This window comes from Tripterygium wilfordii, chromosome 3, assembly GCF_013401445.1.
Source record: "Tripterygium wilfordii isolate XIE 37 chromosome 3, ASM1340144v1, whole genome shotgun sequence".
Classification (NCBI taxonomy): domain Eukaryota; kingdom Viridiplantae; phylum Streptophyta; class Magnoliopsida; order Celastrales; family Celastraceae; genus Tripterygium; species Tripterygium wilfordii.
The window spans coordinates 653,623-667,084 of NC_052234.1; the positions used below are offsets into that span (position 1 = coordinate 653,623).

General features: G+C 37.5%; 2 protein-coding genes across 2 annotated transcripts; one reads left to right on the forward strand and one right to left on the reverse strand.

The window, feature by feature from the left end:
• Positions 1–6: 6 nt before the first annotated feature.
• Positions 7–4,608, reverse strand: LOC119991576 (YTH domain-containing protein ECT4-like). Its single transcript, XM_038837917.1, has 9 exons — positions 4,376–4,608; positions 3,655–3,731; positions 3,384–3,510; positions 3,119–3,177; positions 2,478–3,008; positions 1,563–2,147; positions 1,262–1,474; positions 1,022–1,165; positions 7–847 (listed from the first exon to the last, which is right to left on the reverse strand). The coding sequence occupies exons 1-9, from the start codon at positions 4,401–4,403 to the stop codon at positions 623–625; spliced, it is 1,989 nt and encodes a 662-aa protein (XP_038693845.1). The 5' UTR covers positions 4,404–4,608; the 3' UTR covers positions 7–622.
• Positions 4,609–7,410: 2,802 nt separating this feature from the next.
• Positions 7,411–11,972, forward strand: LOC119985897 (WEB family protein At5g16730, chloroplastic-like). The gene is made up of 5 exons (XM_038830358.1): positions 7,411–8,104; positions 8,242–8,809; positions 8,978–9,408; positions 9,563–9,728; positions 9,888–11,972. Exons 3-5 carry the CDS (start codon positions 9,374–9,376, stop codon positions 11,814–11,816), a joined length of 2,130 nt encoding a protein of 709 aa, XP_038686286.1. The 5' UTR covers positions 7,411–8,104; positions 8,242–8,809; positions 8,978–9,373; the 3' UTR covers positions 11,817–11,972.
• Positions 11,973–13,462: the final 1,490 nt, after the last annotated feature.

A 13,462-nucleotide genomic window follows, 5' to 3' on the forward strand; every position in this document is an offset into this window, starting at 1 on the left:
ACATCATTGAAGGTCAAGACCACAAGTCAAATTTCCCATATGGTTTACATATGTTTAGATCAACATCAGCATATGATAGTCCTCTTAAAGCATGAAGATTTTGAGTAAGAGCAGCAGAAATGGATGCAAAAGCAAAAAGCTAAATCTCATTCCAACTATATTGTGAAATCTCACCCACCTTTGCTTCAGCCCTCTTACTAATACAAGTAAAGCCGCCTTGCAACCAAGTATATCCAAATTTCCAATGCAGGAAATGGTCGAACCACCAAGAAAGAACCGGAAAAAAAAAATAAAGGAAAACAAAAGACACCATGACAGACAAACCTAAACCTATACCCCCCTGAGGAATGAATTCTCACAAGGAACCAACTGCTATGAAAACAGAAAAACATGGGTTCAATACTTCGATCTAGACTTCTAGAAAAGCCCTATGCCCTACCAACTGAAGAATCTTACAATTACCCTTTCCCTCTACAAATATCTGACACTTCAAAGCAGCAGAGCAGATCTTCTCTGTGGCCGCCTCGTCGAAGCTGATAAAACCATATTACTTCTGTATGGAAAAACTTTTAAGATCAACTCTAACCAAACCATACCAGACTGCCACTGTGTCAGCAGATGCCTAACAACCATTTGACATCCCATTAGCTATTTTCTCAGACACAACTGATTTGTCACCTTGGGGGACATTGCCACCTTGTGAAGCCAATCCATTTTCATGATGCTCACTAGTAGGGAGCTTTGATGAAGTGGGTTCATCAGTTAAAACTGATGCAACCTCCAATGACACTTGCTGCGATCCATTTTCAGCTTCTTTCTTCTCTTCCTTGGGCTTTCCATCCCACAACTTCATCGGCAAAATGTAAAATAGAAAAAATTAATTCAAAGTTCACAGCAAGCCTTGAAGAAAAACAAACTGGATGAGAGCACTAAAAAGGAGAAAATCTCAACAGGTGCAGCACTACCAATCATTAATCAGGAAAAAAAAAAGAGGAATAATAATGAACTATTTGCATCATACCACTTTCTGGAGCTGCTGCTTTGCCTTCTTTTCCTGAATTATCTTTTGCCGGGCCTCATAAAACCCAAAATCATCCAAAATGGATGTTTTACTCGAATGATCTTTGAATATCTTGATCATTTTAAGCCCATGCTCCAACTTGACCTGCATGTGAAATTGCCGTTTAGGATGAAAAATCAAGTATAAATTTTTTTTTTAAAAAAAACTAGTTGTGAGAGAGAGAACGAATTTGGTACTTACCTCTTGAGTGTCCCTGCTGTTGGTGACTGGTTTATTCTCGTTGTTCTCAAGGATAATATGTTTAAGTAAATTGTTTGGCACATCCTTAACAATGTGCCACTTAACCGGAAAACAACCCGTCCACTTGTCTTGTTGCCAATATTCCACGCTCTTATCAAAATCAACTGGACCCACCATCTCTGCAAGGCCAACGAACTGTCCACTAGTATTGACCTAAACAACAGTCAAAAACAACAATGTTAAAAGACCATCTATACGTGTCAAATTGAACCACGTTAATAAATGGCATATTCATGCTCACCGAGAAAAAAAGGAATACAGGACAGCAACCAGATAACTGCTGAGCCTCTCGGTACGATGCATCAAGCTTCTTGTTTCCATTCGGTGTGCTGGCCCAGACATTGTACTTGATGCTCTTGTGAACATCATCCTCACTGTAAGACTTAATAATGAAGAACTTTGCATCAGCATAATCATCAGCAAAATTTGCTTTATTGAACTCTTCCAAGCCTGGGAGCACACTGGTCTTGGATGTCTCTTCCACACTTGTTTCATCTGATGATTCAGTTTGAACACATGTGCTGGGCTCAAAATCCCTCTGGTTTTTAGGTCCCTTTGACCGAGGTCCCCTATTCAGCTCGTTCAAACCATCAACATTCTCATTGACATACCCACCATAGCCATAACCCCGTCCCCTGGGTCTGTACTTGCCATCAGCAGCATGCCACCCACGTCCATTTGTTCTTGAACCATACCCGGTGGATCCATAGCCAATACCAGATCTATAGGCACCTCCATAATGACCATAAAATCCATTTGGATACATCCCATTCATAAGCCCATGAGTTGAACCCATGCCAGACACTGGACTAGGGTTGTGAAAACCCTGGGGAGAGGAAAGAGAGGATAAACATCTTAGATAATAAACAAGAATATGCATCATCATCATATGACCTCCTGAATGAAAAACTGTTCACAACGTTTTCAAGATAAAAGACATACAACCACAGGCTAGTTCAACCTGAAGGATAAACTAAGTGTTCATTTAACATTAGATGTAACCAATCACTATGTATTCTGATTATCGAAGAGACGAGCAACTAAGCAACTGAAGAAACTAGCAATTTCAATTACCCAGCAAATGTCAGAAACCAACCATATCTTCACTCACAAGAGAAAAAGTTACAGAAAAGAGGGAATTCTGGATTTTGCATACCGTGTAGTGAGAATTCGGATTGTACTTTCTCTGGAAAGAACTACTCTTTGATTTCGAGAATGAGGAAGTAACTCCGGCACTGGTAAGAGGCCCATCAAAACCAAATCTTGGACCTGGATAGCCAGAAGCAGGAATACCCCCTGGCAAAGCACCACCATTGACATTACTTGGAGTGAACAATGAGTTATTGTGAGTTGGTTTAAATGGAACAGGACCATTGTTTGCCTTCACAACCCCATTAGTTGCAGTTCCATTAGAATTGCCTTTAGATGTTTCCACAGACAAAGCCTTCTGATCAACAACAGTGGAGGTGGAGAAAGCATCCTGTGGAGGGGCCACTGAACTAGAAGTTATTGGCCCAGAGGTTGTAGTTGGATTGAAATAAGAAGGATATTGATAGTGCTGAGGCCCATATAGCTGACCATCATTCCCCATTGTAGGAATCGGGGTAGCTGCGGGAGAGTATGGACCATATGTGGGATATACATAGCCATTGTGATACATAACAGGAGCACTGTCACCATAAACTGCCTGGAAAAATGACAGCCATCAGGCCAAACAAGAATGACTTGACAAAATGACAAAAAATCATGCAGTGAGAGTGCAGAGGAATGGAGGAACTGGAAGCACAAAAAACTTACAGAGGACATATCCATTCCCTCCGAATTCGCATATCTCAAATAGTTGTCCCAGTCATTACCTGTCCCAATAATTGACATGTGGGTCAATGCTTGGGAATTAAAAATATAGACCAAAAGATAGAAACCAATGCCCTAAAAATTTTCAGTTTCAAAATCAATAAAGATATAACAACCATTATGTTTGATACAAGCTTTTAAGTTTGTGAATGTAATAGAACAAATAAAGTTATTGACCTCATATGCAACAGTCGAATTCACAACTTACTTCCATAGAAATAGGGCGTAGGGGCAAAACCATTAGGAGTGTAGCACATATTTGGATCCACACTTTGCTGGGGCTGACCATTTGGAACATTCCCCAGATTGGCTGAGCCATACTGGTAAACAGAGGTCTGCATGCAAGAAAAGATTAACCTTTAAATCCAGTTCATTTGTTTAATGGAAACATAACTTCCAACAATTTATCATTAACACCAGCGCATCTTGAAAGTCCATTCTTCAATCAACACTAATAAAGTAATGGAAGTGCAGAGTACCTTCTTAGCGGCGTCAGAAACCTCTGAAGGCTTTGTTTGAGAATCCAAGTTCAAATTCTGTAGCAAATCTGCAGTTTCTAGAGAAAGCAGGAGTAAAGGCATGACAAACTTTAGTACACAAGTAACTTCTACCATATTCTAATCCATAAGAAAACTATAAGCCCTACTCTGCTATGAATACAAGACAACAGAGCTCATTTTTTCAATTGAAACTTCATAAATCCCAGTAGTTGAAAAGGATTTAAAAAGACGGCAGAGAGTGACACAGCTGGCAATACAAAAACCAATATTCAATTCCCAAGTTAACCCATCAGTCAATGGTTTTTGCTTAGCCTTATCAATCAACCTTTACGAAAAATAAATCATTAAAACCACAAAAGTCAAAGATTTTCAAAACCAGATCTCTGGAAGGGTGATTAAATCTACAGCTTGAAAATCTCAAAAGCGATAAATCCTTTCAGGTTCAACAAGTAATCCCCGTCTACCAATCACAAGAATATCCAAAGAAATAAAACCCAATTAAAAAGACACAAGAACACCAACCCATACAAATCTCACCATGTCAGGTACTTCAGATAAAAAAATAAAAAGAAAAAGAAACAACCAGATACAAAATCAACCATCACCGGCTCGATACGAGCGGAAAATGAACAACAGATCAGAAAAAAGAAACCAAGAAATCAAAACAGAAACGAATACCACGAAGCTTAGTGAAGGATACGATCTACGGAAGGAGTAACAGCAGCCATGTTCAAACAAAGAGGGTTTGAAACAAAAACAGATCTTTCTTGCAGATGGTGAGAGAGTGTCCAATAAAACCCTAAAATATCCCCAGATCAATTTGGGGGTTTTAGAGCGGATGGAGAGAGAGAAGGGAACGAAAGCTCTTCGCAGCACCGCCGCCAAGGGTTTTGGGCTTTGGAATAGAGGAGGGTTTTATTGGTAGACGAGCGGTGTTTCAAATACCACATATATCCCCTTTTTATTTAGTTCCTTTTTAACTAATTTAAGTAATTATATTTCTTTCCAAAACAATAAACAATAAATCAAGTAATTAACTATATTAAGACTTAAATCCACCCACAACAGGAAACTCAATAAATACATTATATTCAAAAATTCATAAAATATATTTACTCGATTAGAACCCGGATACTAACCAATTCGAGTATATATCTTAACTATCTCGGAATAAGGATTTTGGTTGATTAGCTCTAGACAAGTATTTGTCTAATTTTATTTTTGACTTGTCATACAAACATTCATCAAACTAACAAAAGTATTTGGGGGAGAATGAGTATATCCAAATATTATATTTCAAACTTATTTTTATTTTGATAATTTAAATTGCTTTTTAATTATAATACAATTTAACAAAAAAAAATTACGTACAACAGGGATTCCAATATTTGATATCTCAGTTATCTTAATTGTTGAGTTATACGGATATAATTTTATGTACATCATGCGGGACATGTAAAGTTTAGGAATTCACTTGAATCATGTGTGGATACGAAATTGTACTTGAATCGAAGTAGAGTTAAATCGTTAGGCAATTTTCGGTGAGGTGTGAAACATAGAAAATATTCGCATGTCCGGCCAAGAGAAGAAAAACAAATATTCAACCACATATGATGATTTTTTTAAAAGAACATTGTTTTCGAAGTTCAAACACGAGAGTTGGTCCAAAAAAGATTGCTTCTTGTTATGGTTGGGACAAGTGGTCATCATTCCTTTGTTCCACGTATCTTGGACAAGTCACTAAAGGCAGAGACGGACACATGATTTTATGTCACGGTGGTAAAGCCAAACGAGCTTGTCCCCATATTTTTTTTGATTATTCATTTTTTATGTTTAAAGTACGAAAAATAGCACCATGAATCAAAGGTTTAAAAATAGTGGATTAATAATTCAAATTTAATTTACAAATGTCATTGACGATTTTTCACATTTTGAAAGCGTTTCATAATGATCTCATTTTGAGAGAGCATACCTTCAGACGCGCATAGAAACTAGAGATATATACTATAGACATGTGTAAGGTTTGTTAGAGCATTTGCATCAGTTTCTCTTAACAGATTCCCTAAAATACAGACAAAATGTCACTTTCCCCTATTTTACAGATTCCCTATCCAATCAACACTGCATCAGATTACCTATCATATTCTCTATTGCATTAAAATAATATTTATTTCTCTTTCCTTTATTTATTCTATTCATATAAACTACTTCTATTTAAAATAATAAATTAATTACATTTAAAACAATATATTAATTAAAATAATAAATTAATGTTATTAAAAATTAGAAAAAAAATTGAGGAGAGAGAAAGAAGAGAGAGAAAAAGTGAGGAGAGAAAGAGGAGAGAGAAAGAAAGGAGTGAGGAGAGAGAGAGGAGAGAGTGAGGAGAGAGAAAGAAGAGAGAGAGAAAAAGTGAGGAGAGAGAAAGGAGTCAAAATGTGAGGAGAGGAGAGAGAAAGAGATGAGAGAGAAAGAAGAGAGAGAAAGAAAGGAGTGAGGAGAGAGAGGAGGGAAAAATGAGGAGAGAGGAGAGAGGAGAGAGGAGAAAATAAAGTAGTAAAAAATATTATTTTATGTTTAGGGAAGTGAATAGTGATTCTCTAGATGTAGGGAACTACTGTTCATATTCTGTAAAATAGGGAACCTCTAGGTAATCTGATGCAGAGCTCTATTTTGACAAAATCTCTAAATTTTACAGACAGACTCATGTTTAGGTAATCTGATGTGGATGCTCTTAGTATCTGAATTGTACGGTGCTCTTCATTCTCCAAAACCCAAATTTTTCATAGGAGCCCACAATCATTTTTTTTAAAAAAAAATATTTATGTGAATCACCACAATTATACCCTTCGAGTGTATTATAGCTTGCAAATCACGATTATCAAACAAATTTATGTAGAGTCAATGTTTAACGGTAGAGTTTTGAAAACCCATAACTTTCAATATAGAGAGAGTTACGAGACTCATAATATGTTTTTGAAAGGGAATCTTGTGCCCTACACTAACTATCAAAACTTCGTTCTTTGTAACAATAGGGTTCAGGCCCAAATTCACACGTTTAGGGGGTCTACAGGATACTTTTATATTATTGCGCATAATTTACGTTATTTTCTTATTTAGTTTGGTTTCCCTTTTCTAATGATTTTAGGGTTTCTTTTCTAGTATAAATACTCATTTAAGATGTAATTGGAGGCAGACTTGATTATTGTTAATAATTTAATATTAAAGAAAATGAGATTTGTTCTCAATTTGTGGAGACTTCCACGTTCTTTTTTGAATTCGTCATAGCACGATTTAGCTTATTACTTTCGTTTCGTCACAAATATAGTAATTTTTTGTACGGACTCAACGAGAATTAAACTCAAAACCTCTAGAAAAGAATGTTTCATCATAATATTCTCATTTATGCGAATCGAACTCAAAACTTCTAAAAAGAGAATACTTCCTCATAATATTCTCTTCATTATGCGGATTCAATGAGAATTGAACTCAAAACCCGTAAAGGGAAATATTTCCTCATAAATCTTCCTCGTAACCAGTAAGGCTAGTAATTAATTCTTATCCTAGATAACTTCTTAAAACTTGTCAAAGTTTATAATTTTAATATTATTAAAAATGATGATTATTATTTTTAAAAATGATTATTATTATTTTTACCGATTGTTAGAAACTTATAGAACTTCACATAAACGTTTCAAAGAAGTAGCCCGAGAACACATTTTTAACAAGCCCAAGCATATGCGCATGCTTGCACACTCCAAAAGTTACGACTTTCTCACAAGAAGTATGTGTTTGCAATGTTAAAATTGGTGCTCTAGCGCGAGCCGGCAAGATTGAAGCTGCCCGCCAACTGTTCGATAAAATGCCAACGAAGGACGTTTGTCACATGGATGCTATCGACACTGCCTACTGGCAAAACGGGTTTATCCAAGAATACAAGAGACCCTTTTTGAATTGATGCCCGTGAAGAATGTCGTGTCATGGAATTCCATGATTACTGGATGTGTAGAGAATGGATGGTCGATGAGGCATTCGTCTTCTTCCGGGTAATGCCTAAGAGAAATATTGCCTCTTGGAATGATATCTGGTTTTGTCAGATATGAGAGGCTATTCGCCTTTTTTAAGAGATGCCTGGGAGGAATGTGATTTCTTTTACGGCTATGATTGATGGATATACGAAGATAGGGGAGGTTGAGAGGGCTAGGCAGTTCTTTGATTGCGTGCTACGATGTTTCACGGCTTGGGATGATCAGCGGGTACGAGGAGAATGGGAGGTTTGACGAGGCAATTGTATGAGCAGATTCCAGATAAGAATGTGGTTGCCGTGATCACAGGGTGTGCTGCAAAGAGGGGAGGATCAATGATGCTAGAGCTTTGTTTGAAGGAATTCAGTGTAATGACTATGTTTCATGGGGTGCAATGGTAACAGGTCTGCTATTTTGGACAGATTTCCAACTTATCGTAATAAAAAGAGACAATGGTTTTGGTGTGAACTGGCAGTCACATTTAGACCAACAATGTTTGCAATCACATATTTCCCCCTAATTGGCAGTCACATTTTTGCAGGTCATGCGCAAAATGGTTTTTGGAAGGAAGCACTGAAATTATATCGTCAAAAATGATTCAGATGGGTATGCAACTGGATCACTCAACTGTTGTATCAGTTTTTCACTACATGTTTCAGACTTCCTTCGCTTAAAGAAGGAAGGCAAATTCCTTTGCTTTTTATAAAAATGGGTTTGAATCAAATGTGTCTATATGCAATGCTTTGGTTACAATGTACAGAGGTGTGGAAGTATCATGGATTCTGAGTCAGTTTTTAGGCATATCGACAAACCAAACCTTGTTTCTTGGAATACAATTGCTGCTTTTGCACAGAATGGCATTTATGAGAAAGCTCTTGATTTCTTCAACCAGATGAGAATTGATGGTATTGAGCCTGATGGTACAACTTTTATGACTTTACTAGTTTTTCTGAAGTTCATGTAGATTTAATGAAAATTTGAACGGATGGAAAGCAATCATTTAGAAGGAAAGAGAATAGCAGGAGGTCATTCAGCTCGGCTATTTGGTTTCATTCTCCTCTAAGTGAAGTGTTTGGCAAAGAATTTTCGATACAATTTTGAGGATTATGGTAATGTCTTCTCTTCTCTTCTTAGTGTTTGTATTGAAGTGTTCATTTTGAGAATGTGATTGATCTGATTTCAAGTGATTTATTGTTTATACATAAATAGTAATTTCGATTTATTAACATAAGTTCTTTGTTCTTATTAAAATAATAACAAGTATTTCAATGGGATAGGTCCAGGTGTATTCACTAGGCCAACTTGGGAACTCAGTCGAAGATTTATGATCAACAAAGACAGTCTTGGAAGACCAGGTCGTTAGATTGGTTCCTTCAACAATCCAAAAACCGCCAAGTCACAAGGAGACAAAGACCAAACCCTTGCCTCTCTCCCAAACCCACATTTGCCATTACATTAAAAGATTCTCAGATTCAGACAGACTCGAGCTGTATGTTGTCATTGGTGGAACACCCAAGAGTTTCGGATGTCCGTACCATTGCTTATTACCAGTCTTTCTCTCCCTCAAACTTCTCAAAGATAGAGAGAAAACTTCTCAAAGATTCATGCTATCTTGGGTCTGTTGGACTGGGGTTTACCAAATATAGAAGATTCAAAAGGACAAAAGAGCAGTCATGCCTAATTCAACAATCTTACCTTCTAAACCAAGGTACCTTCTTAATTTGACTTGTGTTTTTCTTCCATTCAAATCCATGCATTATTACCGCTATTTTTGGTCATCTATTTTTTTTTTTCATTTGCTCATTTTAGACTTTCAGCTTTGATGGGTTCTTCTTGTTTTGTGTAATTGGTGTTGAATTTAGATCTGGGTCTCTGAAGTTATCGCCAAAGAAGAATCCACCATTGTTTGTAGCCAAGACAATCCCTGCACCTATCTGTTGCAAAAGGAACAATCTTATATCAGAAATCCATCCGAATTCACGCAACTCTCCCCGTCAAAAGCCCTCAAGGATTACAAATCTATCCGAGGTATCAAAAGATATTTTTCTCTCTCTATGTGTTCTTCTGATCTTATGGGCTGTATTGAAAAACTTGGTCTCATTAAATGGAGAGTTTTGACAATTTTTAGAAACTTTTTAATTCAAACTCCATGTGCTGAATGGTTTTCTTGTGCTTGATTTGTTTTAGAATCCGATTGCAAGAGCTTCGGAGATGCAGCAGCATATGGGGCAGATTGATGAGGAGCTGATGAAAATGAAGGAGAGACTAGGTGGAGCAGAGGAAGAAAGAGATCGAGCACTTGACCAACTTGCAGAGATAAAGAAGGAGGTTGCAGAGGCCAATTCTCTTAAGGAATCGTTATCAAAGGCCGCTCACGAATTGAAGGAGAAAGAGAAGGATATTGAGTCATTGAAGCTTGAACTTAAAAAGGCAAAACAGTTGGATCTTCAATTGTCTGAGAAAGATGCATTATTGGAGAAGTTGAAAGAGGAATTGAGTAATTTTAAAGCCTCCAAGGCTTGCCAATCTGATTCATCGCATGGGAGCGATAAACGTATTCAAGAACTTGAGGCAGATGTTGACAAATTGAAGAGCTCTGAAACAAAATTGTTAGATTCATTTGCTGCCCAGACAAAACAGCTGGAGCAGAATAAGATTTCCCTTGAAGAATCAAAGCTAGAGATTGCTTTGCTCCAAGAGAAGGCGGAAAAATCAGAGGGTTCATCAGGGCAGAAGTCCAATGATCTTCATCCTTCAATGGAGGATCTTCAACCTTCAATGAAGGAAGCATTAGAGAGTTTCAAGTCCGAGCTTCAATCGACAAAACAGATTTTGGCTCAAGCCAAAGAGGGCGAGAAAGTCGCGTTGTCGAAAGCTATGAGCTTACTAAAGGAGATGGACATGCTTAAACACGAATTGAAGATGGCGACTGAAGCTGAGGAGAACAGCAAGAAGGCAATGGATGACTTAGCTATGGCATTGAAGGAAGTCGCAACCGAAGCCAAGCAGGTAAATGAGCAACTCACCTCAACCCAAGAAGAGCTAGAGAGTATAAAAAGAGAGGCTGAGAATCTGAAATCAAAATTAAAGAGCGCTGAAGATGAATACAAGACCCGCTTAGATGAAGTAAGGAAAGATGCTGATCGATTTAGAAACACGTCTGAGAGGCTAAGACTTGAAGCCGAGGAGACTCTTCTGACATGGAATGAGAAAGAAACTGGCTTTGTTAATTGCATAAAGAGAGTTGAAGAGGAAAAAGCTTCTTTAATAGAAGAGAACAACACGCTCCTTCAAGCGCTTACTGGGGCAGAAAACCAGACCCGGAAAGCAAAGGACGAGAACAACAAGCTGCGAGACATACTTAAGCAGGCCTTGAATGAGTCTAATGTGGCAAAAGAAGCTGCAGCTATTGCAAGGGCAGAGAACTCTCAACTTAAAGATGTCTTAGCTGAAAAAGATGATGCCTTGGATTATATTACTAGAGAGAATGAAAATCTCAGAATCAATGAAGCTTCTGCGCTTGAAAACATCAAAGATTTGAAGCGCTTGCTCGCTGAATCATCATCGCCGAAAGCCTCAAAACCTGATGAGAAAGATAAAGAGCAAGGAAGTAGAGGAAAGCAACACAACTCCACGGATAAGGAACAGAAAGACAATAAGGAACACAAGGACAATAAGGATCAAAAGGACTACAAGGAACAGAAAGATGGCAAGAATAAGATAGGGAAAACGTTTAGTTTCAATCTGAAGGATCTAAAAATACCAAACAAGCACAAAGAGGAGCCAAAAGATGATGAACACCACAAGACTCAGAACAAACAGAAGGTGGAGGAACCGAAAGATGAAGGTGATGACGAGGAGACTCAAGAAACCGATGACATAATGAAGGGTTCCATTTTTGATGTGGCAGAGACTCCGGTTTTGAAGACTGAGCACCATCGTAAGAAGTCTTCTTCGACGTTCACATTCACCGTAGATGGAGAGACAATATCTTCTGAGGATCTAGAGCATCTTGAGGCTGCTCCTTGTGATGATGAGAACGATAGAAGCTCAAGAAAGAAGAGGGCATTGCTACGAAGATTCGGAGATATCCTAAGGAGAAGAAGCTTTCACTGAGAAAATCTTCATTCATTAAAACTTTCTTTCTGGTACATTTTTTTAACACAAATTTGATTGTATGATTAGCTCACCTTGTGTACTTATCAAATGAAATCCATTACATCTTGAATTAGTTGCCATGCTTAGTTTAACAATGAATTTTGATTATCTAGCGCTTCCATGTTATGCTCTAATTGTTTAATTCGACATTTGATATTGTTAAGTCCCACATCAATTGGTTTTCCAACCAAGCGTGTGTTTATAAAGCTAGGCCCACACCTTATTACACAACAAGAAATTTTCATGAGCCTAGTGAGTTGGGGTTTGACCATTAGTAGTTGAACTCGTGAAGAACAAAGTCGTGTGGGCTCAATATATCATCGGGAATCGGGACAACCCAAAATGAATAAAATATTGTTGATATGTATAAGGGCGTGTAGAGATGAGCATGAACTCATACCATTAGACTCACACCTATAGATTGGCCAAAAATTCAACGCTTAGGCACAAGAAACTCATTTTATTTTTTTCCTTCTTTTTTTTGAAATGGAGATTGGAGATTCGAACTATGATCATTAGGTGATATACACCATATTTATCACTCCAATATTCTAACGACATTGAAGAAATCACGTGTAAAATGAGACATTATTATGAGATATGGGACCCAATCATTTTCACGACAAGGTCGGCAGGTGTTGGCCATATGCGGTCAGACACCTGGATATGTGTTACTTTGCTTGCTGCAACTTATTACATTATTTAATTTAAAGCACAATTACTTCGACTTAATTAAGTTTTTATATATGCAATCTGCTTTACCTAACCCGTCATGGATCAAGTGTGGGAATTGGGATATAATAACATTTCCTAATATAAAATACAAACCACCTATGTTACATTTTCATCATTTATATTCTGCCCCAAAATGTATGTGCCCGACATAAGGTGGTGTGTTTTATTTGAGAGGGAATGATTTCGCTTTCCAAATTTGAACTTGTGACCTCATAAAGGACGGAAAAATGAGTATTCAGGTATTTATTAGATTCCTAAGATAAAACACGCAATAGCTTACGTTGGGCACATACATCGATCATCATCAATATTTTGCACCCACATAACAAACCCACACTCCAAATAACAAATTATATTGTCCGCTTTAGGGTTTCGATTCCCATAGATACATTGGATTATCCTCAAGGGTTTGTTCCTCCCAAGCTTAACAAGTCGGTTAAGCCCAACTCACTTAAACAGATAAAAAGCCTAACTAGTTGTTTGAAAGTGGGCTTGATCTTATATACCCATCGGAAGACACAAGTCTTATTGATGCGGTATTTTTTAACTTTACACTCCCCCACATTTATGAGTTAGGTTATGTCAAGACCTAATAAGTGGAGTAGATGCTACGTCCAATAGGATCGAATTGTCCTGATACCATATTAAAAGTCCACACTCTAAACAACCAACTATATTGTTCGCTTTGGAGTTTCGGTTATCTTGTATACATTAAATTACTCTCAAAGATTTGTTTCTCTCAAACCAAGCAAGTGGGCTAAGCTCAACTCATTTAAGCGTGGAAAAATGCCTAATTGTTTGAAAGTGGGCTTGATCTTATATACTCATCAAAAGACACACCGATGTGGTATTTTTTTTAACTCATAACA

Bases quoted from the DNA above. Each gene is read 5' to 3' on its own strand.
- LOC119991576 (XM_038837917.1), bottom strand. From the start codon at position 4,403: ATGGCTGCTGTTACTCCTTCCGTAGATC. The intron at 3,009-3,118 runs GTAAGTTTTTTG...TCATTTTTCCAG, and splicing joins AGGGAATGGATATGTCCTCT to GCAGTTTATGGTGACAGTGC. The intron at 1,475-1,562 runs GTGAGCATGAAT...ACTGTTGTTTAG, and splicing joins CTGTATTCCTTTTTTTCTCG to GTCAATACTAGTGGACAGTT.
- LOC119985897 (XM_038830358.1), top strand. From the start codon at position 9,374: ATGCCTAATTCAACAATCTTACCTTCTAAACCAAG. The intron at 9,409-9,562 runs GTACCTTCTTAA...TGTTGAATTTAG, and splicing joins ATCTTACCTTCTAAACCAAG to ATCTGGGTCTCTGAAGTTAT. The intron at 9,729-9,887 runs GTATCAAAAGAT...GATTTGTTTTAG, and splicing joins GGATTACAAATCTATCCGAG to AATCCGATTGCAAGAGCTTC.